This window comes from Perna viridis, chromosome 15, assembly GCF_037379345.1.
Source record: "Perna viridis isolate PV_CMFRI_1.1 ecotype Kerala chromosome 15, ASM3737934v1, whole genome shotgun sequence".
NCBI classification, from domain to species: domain Eukaryota; kingdom Metazoa; phylum Mollusca; class Bivalvia; order Mytilida; family Mytilidae; genus Perna; species Perna viridis.
This window is the reverse complement of record NC_142459.1, coordinates 790,422-813,265: the sequence shown is the minus strand read 5'-3', so window position 1 is coordinate 813,265 and position 22,844 is coordinate 790,422. Positions and strand designations below refer to the sequence as shown.

At 32.7% G+C, this 22,844-nt stretch overlaps 1 protein-coding gene across 1 annotated transcript; it reads left to right on the top strand.

Annotated features, from left to right (window-relative positions):
* The first annotated feature begins 1,249 nt into the window (after positions 1–1,249).
* Positions 1,250–21,666, top strand: LOC148596462 (uncharacterized). Its single transcript, XM_088563275.1, has 7 exons — positions 1,250–1,589; positions 11,079–11,442; positions 13,451–15,400; positions 16,629–16,949; positions 17,262–17,783; positions 19,739–20,036; positions 21,377–21,666. The coding sequence occupies exons 2-7, from the start codon at positions 11,079–11,081 to the stop codon at positions 21,534–21,536; spliced, it is 3,615 nt and encodes a 1,204-aa protein (XP_088419401.1). The 5' UTR covers positions 1,250–1,589; the 3' UTR covers positions 21,537–21,666.
* The last annotated feature ends 1,178 nt before the right edge of the window (positions 21,667–22,844 follow it).

The window sequence follows — 22,844 nt, the reverse complement described above, 5'->3', positions numbered from 1 at the left end:
TTTCACACAAATTCCCCTTAACACAACTCTCTGTGAACATTTCTCATGAAATCCTTAAAAGTAAAGAGTAGTCAAAGAAGACCAAGAGTTTCATGTGTCACATTATTAAGTGAAATTCATGCTAAATTCGTGTGAACATGGTGTGATTTTTAAAGTGTTTTACTGTGACACAAGCGAAATTATAAACGAAGCGAATGAATCATCACATGTTCAATTCGATAACCGATTATTTATTTCCATTTAAAATAACGTCCTATGGAAGCGTTTTTTTAAGTGTGTCAATGCAAAAACGGGCAGTAGGCGGAACATGACAACGTTGTTTGTTTTTTCTTTATATCATCATTTTCATCAAAAAACATATGTATCCTTACTTAGAGTTGAGTTTAGCTACAAATAAAAAATAACATATATTTTATAAATACTTTTGTTATTTTGTCAGGGAACAATAAATCATAACCAGACCCGTCCATTATAGGTTATTACAATTTTCTTTAAACATTCAAACATTTTTTTCGGATTGGATTTGGTCGTTTTCACATTATATGTTCGAGTAAAATGAAAATGAAAATAATCAACATGATATGTTTGGACATTTTTGAAAATTTTTGGTGTTTAAAGATAAAAATTTCAATGTATATGAGGGTAATTATTTGGCATAGGAATAAGAACTGGACTAAATTTCGTCTTTGTTCCTGAATTACATACTCTTGGTTTCTGCTGGAGTCTTGGTTCTCTAGGTTACTCATACACATTGTACATACCCTCTTGGTGTTGAATTTGACCTCTTATTTCGATAGTTTTGGTTTGTAGGACTTCATGTATACAATTAGTTTTTTTTACGCATGAAAAGTCTCTCTCTCTCTCTTAAACATATACGTAATTCAACTAAAAGTATGGGAAATTTTCAATGAAAATGGGTGGTATAGATTAAAAATAAGGGTGGTCTAACATTTCCCCTTTGGAGAGTGTGATATACATTGTATTTTAAAGCTATTTGTATTATTACGAAATAAATACTACATAAAACATTTTATACTTTATCAAACTGTGCTCATTTTCCTTTTTTGAAACAAAATCTTTCGAATCGCATTTAACATTAAAACACACTCGATGACCGACTCAATGTAATGGAGTGAAGTCTATTGAATTTTATTTCTTTCGATTTAAAATGTCTTTACGAAATATCTTTTAAATATCCATTGATAAAAAATCTTATCGGGAAACAAATTATTAAAGGGCACAGTCCTATTCGGTGGAGAACCGAGGACCATTGAGACTTTGATAACTAGATAAGCCGTTATACAAACGTTACCTTGCATAATTTAAAATTACTACTGAGACGTAAATCAATACTATCCATAAAATATGTATTTGCATTTTTAAAGCACATCCGGGGCAATGTGTATTATCTAAAATTAGACTCGACCCTAGTAACGAATATGCGCAAAAAGAATGATTAAAAACGGTGGCGGCGAATTCAAACATTGTAAAAACCCAAATTTTGTACTTTTGGATTAAAGTGAAAGGAATGTCATTTTCAAACATTTTAGCCAAAGGATTATGTGGAAGTCTTGGTTCTGAAATAGCAGGTAATGTAGAAACGTGTTCCTCAATTTGTTTAAGGATAATATTGCTTACCACATCCCCCCTTTTTTGTCTGAGCGTATGAAACATTCGAATGTGATTCTTTTAGTGAACTATTAGATAAAACCTTATACAACGAGACTTGACTTAGCCGTCCCATAAATTAACCGAAAAACAGTCCAAACCATTTTCGTGTTGAAGCCTCTTCATATCAGTTGAAATTAAAATTAATTTAAACACGGGTATAACGAGTACCTGTCTTAACAGCAGGTATTCTACAATCCAAGAATATAAGAAGCACTTATTACTATGAACGCATTCAGAAGATCTTTTTATTACTTTTTAAAACTAGAACTCTAAATGTCGTTTTCTTCCTGAATTCAAATGTCGTAAAAACACGGTAATAACTGAAGCATTTGGTTTATTTTCGTATAGAGAAAAAAATGTTTAAAATGTTTTTTATGATTCGTTTCTATATGTAATTTACATGTAATCCAATTTATAATAAACACTTTAATTAATTTAACAGTTGTTTAGTCCATCAGCCTCTTCCTTTATATGCAAGTTTCACTTTACATTAATGTGTAGACCATCAGTTCAGTTACGCAATTGCACACCCATTAAAAATAAAACCCAGGTGTGTTTACCTTTTTAAATACAAACGCTGTTTATCAAAATGAAATTGATAAGCCTAGTTTATGCGAGCTTTTCAAGCTGAAAATAAAGTTTGCTGAATGAAAAACAAAACTAACAATGCAAAAGTGTATGATCTTTTTCACTTTACAACATAAGTAAGCTACAATACTTTTTAGATAGTAAAAGCATAGTCCTTTCAGTATAAGGTTGCAAAACAAAGAAAGGATATTTCCCTTTTACCATTACTCGTAATACTAATAACATATAAAATTGATACGTTATACCGAACTGAGTAATCGTGTGCTTTAACTTTTTGTATTACACTAATTTTGATAGAAAGACAATTCAAAGCTTGAATTATAGTTTTGATATTTGTTTAGTACAGCTCTGTCTAAAAACCAGTGATTAGTGGTTCATGTAAATCTTTTAATTGGAAATACTTCAGTAGGCCTTATAGAAACTGTATTCGACAATAAGAGCGCAAACGAAAGTTGTTCACTTAAATAGTAGCACTTAAATTTGGTACGTTCTTCTATGGTAAAGTACAGGAAATTTCCCATCATAAATTTGACACTATAACAAATCAAACATTGTTCACGATTCATAGCTGATCCAAGAAAATTAATATAGGAAGAGTTGATTTTGCGACGTAGCAAATGCGTTAGAACAGTTTCTTCGATTATCTTGAGATATTATATAATCACCCCTACCTGATATTTAGACCTTTATTTAAAAAGTAGTACCATCACTAGATATAAAAACGAGGGGAAATATTTTGAAATGGATGGAAAACAACTAAGACAATTAATATAATTCAATACGACAAAGGTTAAAAAAAAATACACAAATAAAATGAACAGCAAGTACCCAACTCGGGTGACCTCGGATTTTACCCCCAAGAGCAGATGTTCTCCAGTTGGGTTAGCTTCAACTGCTTCTCGCAAGACACCTGTTATGCTGTACATTGGCGGTCAAATCTAAGACCATCCGACACTACCTTTAATTGACCGATGGAGGGCATTTTAAAAATCGATTACAGTTTTCTTAATGTTAAATTGAAATGACGAACAAGTATGTATTTATATCGGATGTGTCTGTAATTAGGACCATTGTGGTGGTTTTCAACCTTAAAACTTGATGAAGCCATTTGTTATACAGACATTTTTATCGTTCCTTTTGACTTTTCACTAAAGTTGATTAGTCCGATCATTTTTTTTTTTCACTTAAAAACCTGAAAGTTGTCTTAACCAAACTCTTGAAGAACACCCTTTTATATCAGTTTTTTAAGCTTAATATAATAAACATCCTTCAGGAGTTCGGTTTAGACAGGTGTAGTACACGTTAGTTCGGTTAGATATGTTTTAATGTAAACATGTTGGCTTTGTAATGAATAGTGCTTATACAATGAAAACATTTGGACATACAGAGAAATCTGTCTAAACTGAACACCGATTAAGCGAAAATCTGTGTAAACCTGACACTTAAAATTATTGTATCGATTTTTAAACTTGATTTATTTTTCAAGTGTCAGTCTCTGTACGAATCAGGCAGTAAGTAAAACATGGCATGAAAAAAAAAATTTAAAGTGTAATTTGACAATTTGCACTATCAGAAACTATCGGTATAAAGGCAAAGAGACAAAATTTTCCATAACATGCGGGACCAATGAGTTATGATTTCATGAAAATGCACTGAAAATGAACATTTCAAGGTCAGATACGTTTCTAAGCAAAGCCAGTGATGCAGAGATTAAACAATGGTCTTCTCAAATAGAAAAAAAACCCTGAGTGATATTTTAGTATCAGATCGGTGGGGTTTTGCCTGATTCTTACAAACACTTACTCTTAAATATCAACAATTTTAACAGATCTTTTTCAGTACTATCTTACGCTACATTTTATAATTTTCAAATTGATTAAGACCCGAGATATTTTCATTCAGTCTGATTTTAATTGTTCATAATATTAATAAAATGTCTCAACTTCCTGATTTGAAAACATACAAACAAGTTACATCACGTCATATCCTGTTACAGTTAGATCAGATAAATCGGCTAATTACCGCATCGGATGACGGTGTGATGTAACAGATCTGTTAAAAAAATAACGAAGCATGCAAATACAGTAGTGTGAAATCTTATTGATGAAATTGATATTTATCTTCCCAAAATTTTCGTTTTCCATGTTAATCTTTTGTTGTCATACCATATAATAACAAGTTTAAGCTTTTTTTTTTTTTTTTTTTTTTGTAAGAATCAGACAAAATGAGAAAAATCTGAATCATGCATATCCAAAACCCCCCGATCTGACAAAATGATTTCACTCAAGGATGCTTTCTCTATTTTCGATCTGAAGTATGACAAATGTCACGACATGTGATACAAATTTTGATATTTAAATTTAATTTATCGTATGTTTCAGGGTTTTCAAAAAATGACAGCGGTAAAGGGAATGTAATAAAGTTGCGATAATACATAATATAAAAATAAATTCAGATTTTTTCCTAAATACATGTCTTATCTTTATTAATAATATTCAAGAAATAGATTACAAAACTCCATTTTATCATCTTTTTTACAACTGGCTGTCCATTTATGTCGCTTTATTTGACCCCGAGCGATAGCGAGTGGTTAAATAACGACATACGTGGTAAGCCTGTTGTAAAACAACGATAAAAAGAAGTTTCCTTTATATATTTCAATTCTAATACGACTAGTTTCTTCATATTTTTTTTAAAGACGCAGCCTATGTGTTGCACGAAGTGTTGGTCATTTGCTTATCACTTTTTTACCTTGGCTGTGGTCTAAAGAGCTTTAAAGCATGTCATAAAAGAATGGAATATACGTATAACAACGCGCTTAATTACTTCAATTCGCTATAACAATGAATCAAAAATCTAAAATTAACTTTGGTTTAAAGCCGACAAAGATTAAGTCATGCGTTCAGGACTTTTCTTTTAACAAGAGTTCATCTGCAAAAAAAGACGAAACCTATTGCAAACAAAATTTCGATTAATTACAATGTAAGTCATTTCAAGGAAAATAAGGATGTTAAATTAATGTGGTAAAAATTGTAATCACTGCCTTTCACTGTGTTTTAAGAAAAAAAAACAACAATCTTGATTCATAGAATAAAAATATGTGTTCACGGGATACATGTATAAATCTGTGATTCGTTTTGAACTAAAACATCGATAAACTGTAGATCCATGTTATTACAGTAATATTCTAAGATGTGCACAATATATTTTATTTTATTTCATTAGAAAAAAAAACCAGAATAAGAATCATACTGTTATAACCAATCATTAATGATTCAAACTACATCTGAAAATTCCAACTGAAAGATTTAAAACAATACTACTACACTATATGAATTAGGATATCCAATCGTTAAGAAATTAAGCTCCACTCTATATTTACATTTTGTTTTTAACACAATTGCGTTGTGGTTTTACATTTGATAGAGAAATGTCCAGACAAAAGGGCACTTAACCCTTTTGACGTATTTCCAGATCAGAAAGGAAACAATATAAAGTATGCATCCTCAACATTACGATACCTGAATTTATAATCCAAAAACAATTTAAAGTATTCCTTTCCATTCATGTTATAGAAGTTTTATGTTTAATCCAACGAATATTTAAACATAAATTGATATTACAAGCTTTAATCATTTTTAACCACAATTTTACTTTAAAAATTTAGCTCCTTCATTTGGGTATGTAAATACGAAGCTTATCACCGTCGCATTTATTTCCTTGTAAATAGATTTTTCCATGTTGCATGTCCGCATATTGATACGTCATCTAGAGGCTTGCAGTTTTTCTCAATTGTCGTCTTTTATATCGGTTATGATAAATTAAAAATATTCTGTACTTCCAACTTTTGGTATTATTAAAGGTATATCCTCACGATCAGTTTGTGATAACCCCATTTTATTAATAAATCCTTTTCACATATTTACAATCTGTACGTATTTTCTATCCTCGCTCCTCTGGAATATTTCAAAAATAAGCAATTTCAATCCACTTATAATAACTGGAAAAGTTGACAAATTTGTTAAGTTTTTCTTCTTAAAATTCCTGATAAGATGCTTTCAGGTCTAATTTCACATGCACCATCCTTTAAAAAAATGAGATTGTGTATGTCAACTCAAATTTTTTATAAAAATCGTTTAAAATTTGAATCTCAGAAAATCTGTTAATTTGTTACATAAATATTATTTTGTTAAATCCTATTACTCAGACATAAAATCTCTGAATTATTACACTACATCGATTCCAGCAGTAAAACATGTAAAAACTGATAATAATAATCTCTTCATCCTAAAAAGTAAATTTCCAAAACTTAAAAACTTATAATTTCAAGAAGAAAAAAATCAAATCAAGTTTTAAACAAAATGACAGAAAATTGCCAATGCATTAGGTTATATAGAGAGTGATTTCAAACAGATGTCATTTCCATGACAACCTGCACGCGACAGGTGCAAAAAGATACGAAAATAATCAATAACAAGTACCGGAAGAAGATATCAACTCTTCACGGTAGAGGAGATTTATCGCGACACATCCGGTGGTTAATATTGTTTGTGAATAATGGGTTAATTTAAAGTGCAATTTTCATAAATTGTTGAGAAAAGAGACAGCACATGTTGTGTAAATAAATAAAAGTTTAAATTCGAGGTGAAGTGCACCTGGTCTTTGCATTAAGTTTACGGCTAAGTTGTGCTTCTCGGACCCCATAGATAAAGTATTTTATAGTATACAGAGTATTTAATTTTGTTTCCGTTGTGAACATGTACTCGTTATTTACATGCAGGCTCCTATCTTAGACTTCCCTCAATGCTCTCCTGTTTTAATAAAACAAACAGTTATATCTTAATTCAATGTCTAGTCATTTGTTTTTGATTTGAAGAATCTAAAACAATATATATCAAAGAAGAATGAAATCTCATGTACAAATCATTGGAACGTTTGAATTCAGCGTTTGACACCAATCTCATGTAATCATCAAAGTAACTTGGATTAAATTTTATTCAGCATGAATATAGTAAAAACATATCACTGATTTCAAGAGTTATGTCCCTTACCTTTGGTCTACCTCCTTAAGGAGACCAAACAACAAAAGATTAAAGAACCAGACGTGTTTTTGGTTCTTGTTTGCAAAGTCACAACGTATGTTTATTAAGTTATTATGATCTTGAAAGGAAAAACATGCGAAAAGGAATCATATGAAATGTTCCTTTTTTGCATAGACATAGGTTTTTATGTGAATTTGGAAAATAAGTTTCCATGTGTTATTAATTCAACAAAGCAAATGTTTCCAAATTTGTCCTACACATATATGGAAGACATGTTTTCTTGTATATAATGTACATTTATTTACCAATCGACAGCAATGGGAATACACAGATTCTCATGTGCGGCACTTCATATGATTCTCATGTGCGGCACTTCATTAGACTCTCATGTGGGGCACTTCATTAAATTCTCATATGGGGCACTTCATATGATTCTCGTGTGGGGCACGTCATATGATTTTCATCTGTCGCACTTCATTAGATTATCATCTGCGGAACTTCATTAGATTCTCATCTGCGGAACTTTATTAGATTATCATGTGTGCACTTCATATGATTCTTATGTGCGGCCCTTCCGGCTGTTAAATGTAGAAAGGCAATGACAATCGTTTAATGCAGCAAACATGGACTTTCTTAAATCTTTCTTTACCTTTTTCCTGACATTTACCGTAATACTCTTTCTCTTATTCAAATATAAATAATATGAATAATATAAATTATGACAAATTCTTTTTGATTCGCACATTATGTTTTCCATTATAACAATAGGCAGTAGTGCGTGAAACTTTCACTTTTTATAGTATTCTTTCACATTTTCATAAAAGAGTTTTAAATAAAATATGACTTGCAAAAATCATCTCCTATCAGTCTGAAATCAAGTCTTTAATTTTAAAGAGCACAATATGTCTGTCTGATTTGAAATTACGATAAATAACATCAAATGTATTTAAACGACATGATATGATAAACGTATCATACTTTTGTTTAAAATTGGTTAAAAAATTGAATGATTACGGCCTAATAAAGCCAGGCTGTTTACACATCGCGTGCTTTTGTTTAGGTATTGATCACTAATGTGTCTTTGTGTCGTTATAAAACTTTTTGTTTATTTTTTTTAGTATATTATGATTAGTATTATTCATGAAAAAATATACTCATTGGATTATCATATGCAAATCAAAACTAGTATTCGCCATACGACTTTCGGTTTGTACGAAAATTATGTGATGAACATTATTTAATTCTCATGTGCGACACTCCAAACAATTTTTATGTGCGCCACCCCACATCATTGACATGTGCGACAATTTATTAGATTCATATGTTCAGCACTTCATAAGATTATCATGTGTGGCACTTCATACGATTCTCATGTGCGACAATTTATTAGATTCATATGTTCAGCACTTCATAAGACTATCATGTGTGGCACTTCATACGATTCTCATGTGATGTACTGCATACGATTCTCATGTGTGACACTTCATAAGACTATTATGTGTGACACTTCATAAGATTATCATGTGTGGTACCCCATATCATTGTTATGTGCGACGCTTCATTAGATTCTCATGTCTGGCACTTTATGTCATTGTTATGTGCTACACTTCATCAGATTATCATGTGCTGCACTTCATAATATTCTCATGTTTTGCACTTCATGTCATTGTCATGTCCTGCGCGTCATAAGATTTTCATGTGCTGCACTTCATAAGATTCTCATGTCGGGCATTTCATGTCATTGTCATGTGTTGCACTTCATTAGATTCTCGTGTGCTGCACTCTATAAGATTCTCATATCCGGCACTTCATAAGATTCTCATGTCCGGCACTTCATAAGATTCTCATGTCCGGCACTTCATGTCATTGTCATGTGCTGCACTTCAATAGATTCTCATGTGCTGCACTTCATAAGATTCTCATGTCCGGCACTTCATGTCATTGTCATGTGCTGCACTTCATTAGATTCTCATGTCCGGCACTTCATGTAATTGTCATGTGCTGTACTTCATTAGATTAGATTATCATGTGCTGCACTTCATGTCATTGTCATATGCTGCACTTCATGTCATTGTCATGTGCTGCACTTCATTAGATTCTCATGTCCGGCACTTCATGTAATTGTCATGTGCTGTACTTCATTAGATTAGATTATCATGTGCTGCACTTCATTAAATTCTCATGTGCTGCACTTCATAAGATTCTCATGTCCGGCACTTCATGTCATTGTCATGTGCTGCACTTCATTAGATTCTCATGTTGGGCACTTTATTAGATTCTCATGTGCGACACTCTAAACAATTTCGTGTGTTGCACTACATATGATTCTAATGTGTGACACTTCTGGTTGTTAAGTAGATATTGCAGCAAACCTTATCGATGACACTTAATTCGGTGAATAGAGTGAATTGGAAATTTTTATATCAAGAGTAAACTAGGGCAAGACGATTCGAGCGATAATCACTTATTCTGAAGATAAAAATTAGTCATACAAGAGAATCATATGAAGTGCTACGCATGTACATGACGTGTCTATTTTCTCTGTATAATCTTTATCCTCAGAATAAGAATAACATAACAATTAACCAAAATAAGACGTACAAAATGAGTAATCCGGGTTCCCTTAAAATCTAGGACCATGGACTAGGTGCATTGGTAGGGTAGAAGAACGAGTAGGTGTTTGGTTATTTAATATTACTGATGAGTCGAGATAGTGGAAAGGGGTTTAGAGAGATACGTTAAGATTTTTAAATTGAATGTCAACTTGGTTTGATGGTTGGTCTATTGTAAGGTTTAATTTAAGTGAAGTTGATTTATATATTGCTTCAAAAATTGAGATATGGGAATGTTGATTAAGATATGGGAATATTGATTGAGATATAAGAATGTTTAGTGAAATATAAGATTGTTGATTGACATATAATAATGTTTATTGAGATATTAGAACATTTGTTGAGATAAAGGAATGTTCATTGAGTTACGTAAAGGTTATTGGACGAAATATCATTTTGGAGATTGAGATTTAGTGAAGGTAATGCTGAATTCGGAATGTTGAGAGATTTACCAGAATGTTGAAAGAAATACCAGATTGTTGAATGAGTTATTGGAAAAAATGATATGAAACGGTAATGACAAATAAGATATGGGAATGTTGATGAAGATATTAGAGTGTTGAATTAGGAACTATTGAGGTCTCGGAAAAATGATCTATAATTGTAATAACAAATGAGATATAGGAATGTTGAACGAGATATGTAAATTGTGAATGAGATATTAGAATGTTGAATTAGGAACTGTTGATTGACATATAGGAAAAATAATTGAAATATGGGAATGCGGTGAGATATATGAATAACAAATAAATGAGGATTATGTTTCTAAGATATGTCCAAAGTCAGGGCCATTCGGTATTTTATCCAAAAGAAAACATGTTGTGTTCCCAGCTTACCAATACCTTAAATACTGTTTAATTTTTTTTTTATCATTATATGAGATACAGTTTGCCTCCCCAAATTATCAACTTGAAGAGTTAGACCTAGGGTAAGAGAAATAACTCTTAAATCAGTGATATATTTGTATCATATTCAATTTCACCAAAAACTTTCAAGCTTTCCTTTGAAACACAATGAAATCAGTCCAAGTTATTTTGATGCTTACATATGATTAATGTAAAGTGGTGAATACAAACGTTCCAAAGATGTGAAAGAGTTATGTCCCTTACACTAGGTCTACATCCTTAAAGGGTCATTTCCTAAATGAATAATTCAATTATTTCAGATGGATAATCAACGCCACAAAGGTCACCAAATCAATGAACCGGACATTGTACATATAGAGATATCACGTGACAAAAAAATTCATGAAAGTGAACGGGAATCTTTAAACAGATCAAATCATGGCAAAATGTCTCCTTTGACAATAGACACAGATTTTCAGCATCAATATATTTATACAAAACAAATCGAAAAAGATGGACTACGAAACCTTCCAGGGGACGACAAAAGGATACAATCAACTCCCTCGCCTTTTTATTACTCACAGATTGAAGGTCCATTGAAGTCGCCAGGAATATTTGTACCCTATGCTGATGATAAAACAAGAGAAAGACTCGAGCATGCCATTAGAGAGGTCTTCGAAAAAAGTAAGTTGTAGAGAAATATAGCAGAAAACCCTGCCTATCCTAGGCCCCGTTTGAAAAAAAAAAACATTTGTCGATCAAAAACCTTTGATAATCCGTATAACCTTGGGTAAATCAAATATCTGTCTATCCTTAACCCTGGGTAAACCACACATTTTTCCTAAGCCCTCGGTAAACTAAGCATCTATCTATCCATATTCCTGGGTAAACCACACATCTGTCTATCCATATTCCTGGGTAAATCACACATCTGTCTATCCTATAATCCTCGGTAAATCACACATCTGTCTATCCATGTTCCTGTGTACATCACACATCTGTCTCTATACTAAACCCTTGATAAACCAAACATATGTCTTTCCTTATCCCTTGATAAGCCACATAATATGGGGTAAATCAAACACATGTCTATGACTCATGTTGTCAGATACAATAGTTGTATGCACGTCCCATTCTATGGTATATGGAGAATGAGGAATAGTGATACTATAATGGGGAATGGTGATATTATAATGGGGAATGATGATATTATAATGAGGAATGGTGATATCATAATGGGGAATGGTGATATCATAATAGGGAATGGTGACAGCATAATAGGGAATGGTGATATTATAATGAGGCATTGTGATATTATAATAGGGAATGGTGATATTATAATGATGAATGTTGATATTATAATGGGAAATGGTGATATTATTATGGGAATGGTGATATCATAATGGGAAATGGTGATATTGTAATGGGGAATGGTGATTTTAGAATGATATGGTAATATTAAATGGGGAGTGATGATATCATAATGAGGAATGGTGATATTATAATGGGGAGGAGGGGAAATTAGGATTTAAAGTATTTTGAAATATACAATGAAAATATATTATATTCAATAGACCTATTCAGAACCGGTATTGCACTCTGGGATTGGTCAGGGAGTATTTTACAAGAATACTGCAACGGTGCAATGTTGTTTTGAGGAAGGAAGTTACATTTTTGATCTGGCCCATTAGAAAGAGTAATCAAGGGAACCTTAATTCTAGCCGAAATCAAAAGAATGTAATCCAGGGAAAAAGACCAGACATGGAAAACAGAGATATACAACAAAGAACATAAAGTAACTAAAATCATACATACAAAGTAACAAATGTAAATGAGCAACTGTGACTCCCCTAATAATTGGGAGCATGAACCAGGTGCACATATAGAGTAAGCGTCCTTTGCTTTTCCAGAAACAGTTTTTAATGTTGAATCTAAAAAACAAAACAAAAAAAAACAAAAAAAAAACAGAAATTCAATTTGACAATGTAAATATTTGATGGACAAATTACATTAGGAATATTGTGTCCTCACGAATTTAAAAAAAAATTAATCGCAAAACTTAAAATAATACTACCCGGTTATGTTTTACAGGATAAACAGAAAAGCAGCCGTCTTCGAAAGAATCATTCAAATTCTGCAATCTGTGAAACGCCCCAAAAAGGCTACAAATATTTTTTTGCTATTAAGTTGCTGTATGTATATATCACATCGAGGTTCAAAACAAGTTTGGTTTAGACAGGTATACATCGTTACTTGTTTTAAACTTTACAATTTGTTTGGTTTAGACAGGTTTAACTGTACTACAAGGAGTGTCGACATCGTTACATGTTTTCAACTTTATAATTTGTTTGGTTTAGACAGGTTTAACTGTACTATAAGAAGTGTCGACATCGTTCTTTGTTTTAAACTTTACAATTTGTTTGGTTAAGACAGGTTCAAAATAATAAACACGGCAATGAATGAACTTAAATTAGGATCGTTTAGACGGTTGTTGGTTTGTTAAGAGTTCGGTTTAGACAATGTACAGGTGATACCTTCCTAAACCGAACCTCGTTTGAACTTTGAACTTGGTTCGGTTGACAGAGAGGTTAAGTACTAAGACTAAGACAAAGAAATAGTTTTTTTTCTTCTGTTCTGCATTTTTTAATAATTTTTTTTGGTATTACTACTTTGAAGCTTTTGTATATTATAGATGCTCCTTCACACAAAACTGAGATTCTCCAACCGTTTCCTCTACAAGACCCCCCGAAGCCAAAGTTCAAGCGTCAGATTTCAACGGATTCCAATGAATCTTTGGATAATCGAGTCCAAAAATTCCCTTCTAAAAAACCACAAAATACCAACTCTGGAGCACTACACAGTTCGATTTCAACACAGCATTCAAGGTCAAGTTTTGAAGAAATAGGTCAAACAGAGGAATCTGGCGTCGGTGAACAATCATCATATACAACACGAATACAGAAAAAACAGGATATAAATGATGGTTATGTGGTTCAGCTGCATGTTCCATCAGATACCTGTGAAATTCCGTCAATGTCAACTTCAACTGAAAAATGTCAAACAGTCCCTCCTCGTAAAGGGCACGCCAAACGTCCGTTGAACACAAATTGCTCAATCAATATTCCCGAAACACCATACACTAAAAATCTGGAATGGGTTATTTCAGATCCGTCCCCGAACTCGGTTCATGATTTCATACCAGCAACACCGACACCAGTCCTGACCGATACATCTTACGGAAGTAGTCATAAAAAAAATTCAAAAACTTCAGAATATAAACATCAAGGGAACACATTTTGTGTAAATGATTTTTCTTCCGAATTCCAGAATGAATCTTTTATTCGAGATGCCGCCCCAGTCTGTACATCATCGACAGTTTCAGATGTAGCCAATTCTAAAGTCACTGAGAAGGGTTTTGTTTTTCCATTTAAGTCGAACATTTCTGAACCTGTTCTATTTAGCCCAAGAATAGCATCAGACAAGCTCCGTCTGCCATTTGAAAGCACGACTAAAGTTAGTGACGATTCTTTTTCTCGGACGATAGGAGGTGAAAGTGACAAACAGTACTTTGATTCAACATTCCATGGAGACAAACTCCGTCCGCCATTTATAAGCACGCCTAACCTCGGCGAGGATCCTTTTTCTCGGGCGAGAAGTGGTGCTATTGACCAACAGTATTTTGAATCACCTTTCCATGGAGAAAAGAACGTTTCCGTTGATAAACAGTATTTTGAAGACCAAAGATACCAGGAAATACATCATCAACAACAAGGGTCACTTCCTAACAATATTAGTCCGTCAAAAAGTTGTTCTATGATCCCAAATCAATATCATTCATATAAAAGAGATTCTCCAGTATATAAAATAGATTCTCCCGTCAGATTATCTTCTCGTTTAGACGTTCCTGCGAGGGACAAACACTTAAATGAACAAGGAAGCCCCTCAAAAAGTCCTAATAGGACTGGCTGTTCTTCTCTTGTTTCCAAACCAGACAGACAGGGATGCTCGTGGAATAGGTCTCCAAATCGTCAACATTTCGAAAACCTGGATCGTGCACGACTCACCAAAGGAATAAACCGCGAGTCTGTTTCCGAATTAATGATGGAATCGTTCAACTCTACATTAAGTAGGTCAACCTCTCATTCAAATCACTACAGTTCCCCTAAAGAAAGGACTAACGGCTATAGAAAAGTCGTAGGGTTATTACAGAGCACAGAGTGCAGTGATCAAAGCTTAGATGGCTACAACGGATCTGGAAACGAACACGAAAGGTACACAATAGTGCGGGAAATGTTGCGTCCGTATAGTATGATCGAGTTATCTCCCTCTAAATCCGATATCGATCGAATGAGAGAAAAAGTTCGAACTATTTATAGATCGTTATCAAGCCCCATGGAAATGAAACAAATGCTGAAGAATCTTTTAATTGAGGAAAGAATGAAAGAAGAATTCAATGTTGACGAAGTCTTTGAAGATTCGTTTACCTCTGAATCATCCATGACTAGCACGAGCAGGCATTCACGAGGAGCCTGCTGTCAAGGAAGTTGTCATGGTTACAGCGAAATACAATACCCAGATGCCCGTAGACGTCTGTTTGAAGAGAGGCAACAAGATGAATGTGCACAAAGATTGTTTCCAAAAGGTATTGAAATTTCAATGTTTTTATATAGAACCCATTGAGGTAGTTTTTAAACAAGAAGGAAATCATTTTTTTAAGACTGATATCTAAAAAGGCAAAATGGAGATCAATGCCATAAAAACGATACCTTAATAGTTTATTAATAGTTTATGTTACATGTAGCATCGTATGAAGTGGTGTCTGCTTGGTCACATTTATGGAATTAATTTGGTTATTTCTTCTAAATAAGGGGGTCGTCAAAAGACAACTGTAAAGGCATTGAAAGGATACATGCTTATTATGAAAAATTCATGAGATCACAAATGAACTAAAAGCAAACCAAAATACAGTTATAACATTGCTGTCAAACATAAGAAGGGAACCCCATTTTAACCAAATACTTAGTACGCTCCCGGAGGGAGCGTTTATGGTTGTATTATCAAACTGGTTCTGTATATTTATATCAAGAAAAAGCATCAATATCCGGTTTGTATCTGCATTTTCAGGAGCTGAAAAACGGCATAATGGCAGCTTCATTTGCGTATATTTCTATATATGAATTGAGAGCAAAACCAGTCTGGGAAAATATTTGCTAGATTCGATAATTAAATATAAATCGAATCATAGCTTTTCCAAGGTTGGCCGTAATAGTCTACAGTATGGCGCCCAGATGTTTAAAAAAAATTATGTAATCAATATTACCCATAATTCTCGGGTCATAAAAATTGCGAAATGAAAGCAAAACATAAAGAAACGAAAATAATCGAAAAAAGAAAGAATCGAAACGATACAATTCTATAAAATGAATCAAATCGTAATAAATACATAATTAAACGATACAAATCGAAACAGAATGAATCGAAACTAAATTGAATAGCAGAAGTCTTTTTTTTTTGACGTTTCGAATTCACAAGTTATAAGAACCACAATGTTTACCAGTGCCGGATAATTCGACCCAATGGTATTTCGGACCATGACAACCAATAATTCCTTATGAATGCCGGACATTTCAGCCACTAGCCAAAATCAGACCATGATAATTAGTATTATGCTTTAGGACATATATCATTACAAAATTTACTATATTTGAAGATTATAATTATAATACATCAAATTACAGCTGACGAAAAAATATCAAAGATGTTTTTAGTTAATGTTTCTTAGGGAGCGTTGAAAGGTTCACCTTCCTCATATTAACCAATAAATGTGATTGGTTAAATCAAAAGTAAGGTTAATATGTGTATTTTTTCAGAAATTAATCAAAGGCTTGATTGTACTGATGCAAGAGATTCGAGGGTTGATTTGACCGATATCCTCGACGAAATGTATCGGGAGCGTACCCAAGAGCTTTATGACGAACAAATGTGGAGAAACTCCCAGAATTTTGAAGAAACAGGACACCATGCCATGTACGTGGGCACCAACCGTTCCCCAAATCGTCTTTCCCGTAAATATCAGATGATTGGCGGTGAACCAGCTCCAATGCCGGAAAGGGAACTTGATTGCAATATGCCCGGATGTTCTCATACTCAAACGAGAATTCAGCGAGACATTTCTAGGAAACGAAAACGAGGTAAATTTGAAACTTCAGCTTTCTTCTGTCTTCCTTTTAATGCTTTGTGAGCTTCTGACAACATTGTATATATGCATTTAGACAGATTTTTTGTTATTGACAGACCTTTTGAATTTTTTTCAGAAAAATTAATGAGTTGCAACTTATTTTAAATTCAAACACGATATAACACACTTGCTTCAAATAGAAGACAAAAGAAGAATTTTCTAAGAAAAGTGTGAAATAATTTCCGCATAAATTCGAAAATATGTTATACCATGTACATCTATGCATAATGATTTAAACGTATAGCAAAACTAATTTCCCCTTCAGGTGATCTTGAAGTTCATGTCAGCTGTGAAGATGACGAAGTCTCGATAAAATCTCGAAATCTTCAGTCAGCCTTAAAGAAAGTGGAACATGCTGGCGGAAAAAATTGCAGTTGTGCAAATATTGAAAGCTCCATCTTAGAAATGGCGCGAAATGCTTATCAAAAGATAAGGCGTATGGACTCAAGTGAATATTCATTTGACAGATTCAATAACGAGGCTTCAGAAACTAGAGAACATATTTTTGATTCGGTAAAAGTTCTCTGCGGTATCAAATCCATGTGTAAATATGGCCGTATTATTGAGGACATGTTTACCGGAAGTATAATTTTTGTCATCAATAGTCCGACCTTACTTGCTTTAGAGGATCTTTGGTGCATGTTTGATTCAGGTGAACTTCGGACAGTTATAAATAATACGTTTCTTACTGAAAAACTAAAAGATAAATATAATTGCCCGAGTGCAAGGCTGGAGGTTCATATAGCACGAGAGGATTACGAAAGAGCACGAAAAGAGCTAAGACTATGTAAGTAGGATGAGAAAATCTCATTTATTCCTGGTATTATTTTTTTAATTACAAGGTAAACTTTTTTCGAGTTTAAGGAGTACATAATTGGACCAAGCCCTAAAAAATTGTCTTTTTTATTTTTTGGTTCGATCTTAAAATTTGATAATTCCTTTTGAAATTTCTATCTCAATCAGATTTTTATTGAAATTAAGATATTTTTATTTATTCATATTGTAATAAAAATAGTTTTGTTAATTAATTGAAGCCCGACTACCAGATATGGTGTCTTCCTCAAATGCCAACATTTTATATGTTACATATTCCTTGAATGCCAACAAAAAAAATCAATAGATGTTTATATTATAACAAAAGGTGCTTTTATAACAATTAGAATTATTTTATAAATAATTAGTGAAGTTGATACATGGCACATTATACCTTTTTATATTGAAAACAGCAGATTTTTAAAAGTATGTAAGAATATGATAAATTTGAATTTTTTAAAATTTGTAAAAATATATATATTTTTTTACTTTTATTTAAAGAAATGTACAAATAATATACATTACTATTGATATATAATATAAATATAAATTTAACACTATATCAAATTCTTTATATTAATGATTTATTTCATACTTTATCATTCAAACGTTTTAACTCATTCATATGAATATATTTATTTTCTACTTATTATGCTTCATGTGATATTCAATCATAGTAATTAGAGTAAAGTCATTAAACCATGGTCAACAAAACGGATCTTCTACATTGTGTAGACATTAAAATGTTTTATTAAACTGAATAAAGACCTCATACTTAGTAACTATTCTAGTACTAGTACATAAAGAAGTAGAAAGATAGATTGAAATATCTTCAATTTATTGGACTACAAAAATAATTCAAAAGTCTATTGTGCTATACATGTACAAGTATGATTTTGTGAAGAAATGCTTCAGTATAAACAGCCAAAAAAGAAAGATTTTAAAAACTGGAATAATTTATTGAAATATGAACTTAAATAAGTCACTGTAATTTACCTATCTTTTAATTAGTATTAATGTTTTGATAAGCATGCACCTTCGTTGTGATAACCAGTGATACCTATTCCTTGAACGCCGACAAAATTTTACTGGTAAATTGTCGGTAGACAGGGTTCGACATTAACGGTTGCCCGATTGCCCGGGGCAAGTAAATCGCCGGTCTGGGCAAGTAAAAACGACATCAAAGTTGCCCGACTGGGCAAGTGAAAAAAATATGTGCCCAAATTACATTATTTCTGATCATCGCAGCTCTAAAACATCGAAAATTACTTCTGTATAGTTCGCCGTTCTTCCCGACCTTGCTGATCTAGATTATCATTGGATAGTTTTCTGATTTTCCCTTTGCCAAAAATAGATCGTATGATATTAATGTCGACCAATCGGATGCGTCCAATTGTACATCTATTTTCGTTATCCAATTGAACATCGCGATTTATTTATGGAATTTCTTACTTTGGAAAACTGTAAGAAATCTGTATCGACAACTTCGAAAATATGAGAGAAAAAGAGAAAAAAAATTCTATTGAAGATAGTTATTGTTGTCCATTTGTTAAACTAAAGATGTGAAATAAAAACTCCTCACATGAATACTTGTAATTTCTTTGCTTCTTGTTTTACCCCTTATTCCCGCAAAAAATATGACGGCTTTTCGATTTATTTGGCTTGTAATTAATCAGTTCTCCCCAAGTGTCGAGGTAGTAAACACTATATAGTGACACAAAGTTCCGGGCAAGTATTTCAATATTTCGGGCAAGTGAATCACATATGTCACTTGCCCGACTGGACAAGTGAATATAAAAGTTAATGTCGAACCCTGTAGTAGATCAAAGGATGTTGGCATTCCAGGAATAAACCCCAGATATGACATAATTGAATTGAAAAAATGTGCAAGTACTAAACTAATAAGGACATTTCCTTCTTCCTTTGTAGGTGAAATCAAGTCACCGAAGCTGAACACATCATTGTCCAAAAGTGATACGGAGATTGCAAGTGTGTGTAGCTCGTCGAAAGAAAATTACACATTTGAGAGGTCCCCAAGGAAGAAAGTAAAACCGACAGCTCTAGCTATCATACACATGCGCAGCCAATCAGCACCTAGTGTTAACCAATCGCCTTCACCTAGTCCTCTCTGCTTATCTCCATTGTCGAACTCTCCATTTTCGAAGGAAAGGAAATTTTCCTTCTCAAATATAGGTGAAAAATCACCAAGAAAGGCCTTCCAGGAAATGTAAGTTCTAACTTTGTATAATTTCGATAAATTATTTCAATGACGCAAATATTACGAAAATGTGTCTGTACATGTAAGTGCTTTTTTTCTTGACATATTCATTTTACTTTAAATTTACAGTCAAGGCAACCACTCGGTTACAGAGGAATTTAAGCTACCAAGATTTTAGTGGAAATCAAAAGACTGTAATCCAAGGACAAAGATTATACAGACACACTTAACAAAAAACTTGAAATAACTAGAATAATACATACAAAGTAACTAAAGTAAATGCTCGGACTCCATTTAAAACCTGGAGTATGGACAAGATGTACCGGTAGGGTAAGCGTCTGTTATAACCTAGGTAGGTAGACCTAGGGTCAGGGACATAACTCTTACAAATCATTGGAACGTTTGTATTCAGCATTTTACATCAATATCATGTAAACATCAAAGTAATTTGGATTGATTTCATTCTGTGTCAAATGAAAGCTTGATATGCTTTTGTGAAATTGAATATATATACAAACATATCACTGACTTCTTGAGTTATTTGTGTCAATAAAACAATAAAAAGAAAATATCATCTAGTTCATTGATGTTCATGAAAATTTTCCGCGAAAAGGGGCTTCAGTGCGGGTATTTTTTAAGAAAAAGGCAAAATTGAAAAAAAATATATCAATCATGCTCAGAAAACAAAACACGAATTTGTCAATGAAGGCGCATAGTTTGTAGTTTATTGAAGATGAATCGTCAGTTTGTTTGTCTTACAAGTGTCAAAGGATGCATATTTATAATTATAGAATGATTTGGCTAAGTGAGTTTTCTCTATTTGATAATTCGAAAATGTGTTTTACTACGAATTACTGACTTTTAAGTAAGAAATGAATGCAATTTGTACATTTCAAATATAATTAACGCTTTGAATAAGATTTCATGGAAAGACTTTTATGGGGTTTTTTAACCATAATTCACCCACTGCCTGATTTTTACAAAGAATATCACTTAAGAGGATGTCCCTGAGAAACCCAAGCAAAATCTTCCGAAAGGGATATTAACAATTGCATATGAACTTTAATGCATCTGGTAGGACCACGTGAGAAAGTAAAAAATACAAAATACGTTTTTTTTTTTTGTCGAAAAAAGAAAGATGGCGGAGATATGGCCGCCATTTTGTTTTAAAGGACTTTCCTTGAAAAATGGCTGAGTTATGCAAAAGAAGATACAAAACTTTGCATTGAGTCTATAATTGCCCTAGCCTAAACCAATGTCTTTCAGATGAGTATGTAATCAGAACACAAGTTGAGTTCTCAGTCTTTATTTTTGCAATGTATCGATTTCTTCGAAAATTTATGTTTCAGAAATCCAGTGTCTCCTTCCACGAAGAAAGTATTCGATTTTGATGTAAATATTACCTCAAAATTGTCACCAAAGAGGAAAACTTTTGGAGAATTACCACCATGGGAAAATAAGAATGTTCAGCTTGGTACATCTCCAAAGAGGAGATCTATACGTGATTGAATCAAGTTGTGCTCAATTTTTGATTACGTGTTACTCAGTTATCTGTTTGTGTGTAGCATTTTTATGACGTGTCAATTTGTATGGTACGTTAAAGTTCTAGTATATTTTTCTTAATATAATTATTCCGATAGGGCTTGAATGTCTCGACACATGACCACGTAAATTCGCGAGAATGGGTCCCTCACCCAATCAAGAGCATACATTGGACGTAGGATGAGGGTAGTCTTATAAACAAAAACCTCTCCAGCGTAAATGCGATGGAAAAATGACGACAATTTATTTCTACAATAAATCATCAAGTTTGGATTAAACACAAAATAGAATAATTCACATCTATATGCATCATGTACCCAGAAGTAGCAAACTAAATACAAACCCGTCCCGGTTTAAAACGTATTTAACACGAAGACGAGACTTTCAAACCTGAACTATTGTATTTTATAAACCAAATTTTATTGAATGTACTATAGAATATTGCAAAAATTGCTTTCTAAATTGTTCGTGTATTTCATGTTCAAATGACAGGCTAGGTTCTTTAAAATTACTAGACCTCTTACTTCGTAACTGTCTAACTCAGGAAGAATAATTTAATTTTAAAAGTAACGAGTTTCTGATTGGATGAAAAAAATTCTCTTAGACCAAATTTTGTACTTTGACCTCATCAACATTTTTCTATGATATACAATGTACTCATTGAACTCCTCAGCCTTTCTAGTTACACGAAATAAAAAACCTTAGAGGCACGAGGCGGAAGTTTCTGTCCGGAATTTGAACCGATCCGATTCTTAAATTATAGTTAATTTTTTTACCATAATTTTTTCCCTAGCTCTTGGCTTCGCGCCAAAATTTTTGACAGAGCTATTGTTCTTTATTTCTAACGATTTTTTACTGACTCTTTTGGTGCCATCTGCTGGATAGAACTACTTTGAGTCGCGTATGATTACAATTCCGACAAATTTGTCAAGAAAAAATTATCTTTTCTCCATCCGAGGCTATTCTTTTTAGTGTAGCGGAAATGGCATATAGCTAGTAGCTTTGATTGTACTATACACTTGTTATTTGATAAAAAAATAACTTTTTTGAATTGGAAACACATTTATTCACAGAGGATGACTTCTCTACATGTATATATACTGAACTTTTTGTTCTACTTTAATTTAAGATTATTATAATTTGGGGACTGACTTCTTTATGTGATGATAGAGTATTAATTTGTTATTTTATTTCAATCATATTTACATTGTAGGCTTCTTGTAGTGATTTTTTTTATTTTTTGAAAAAATAAAAAAACATTTAAATTTTCTTATA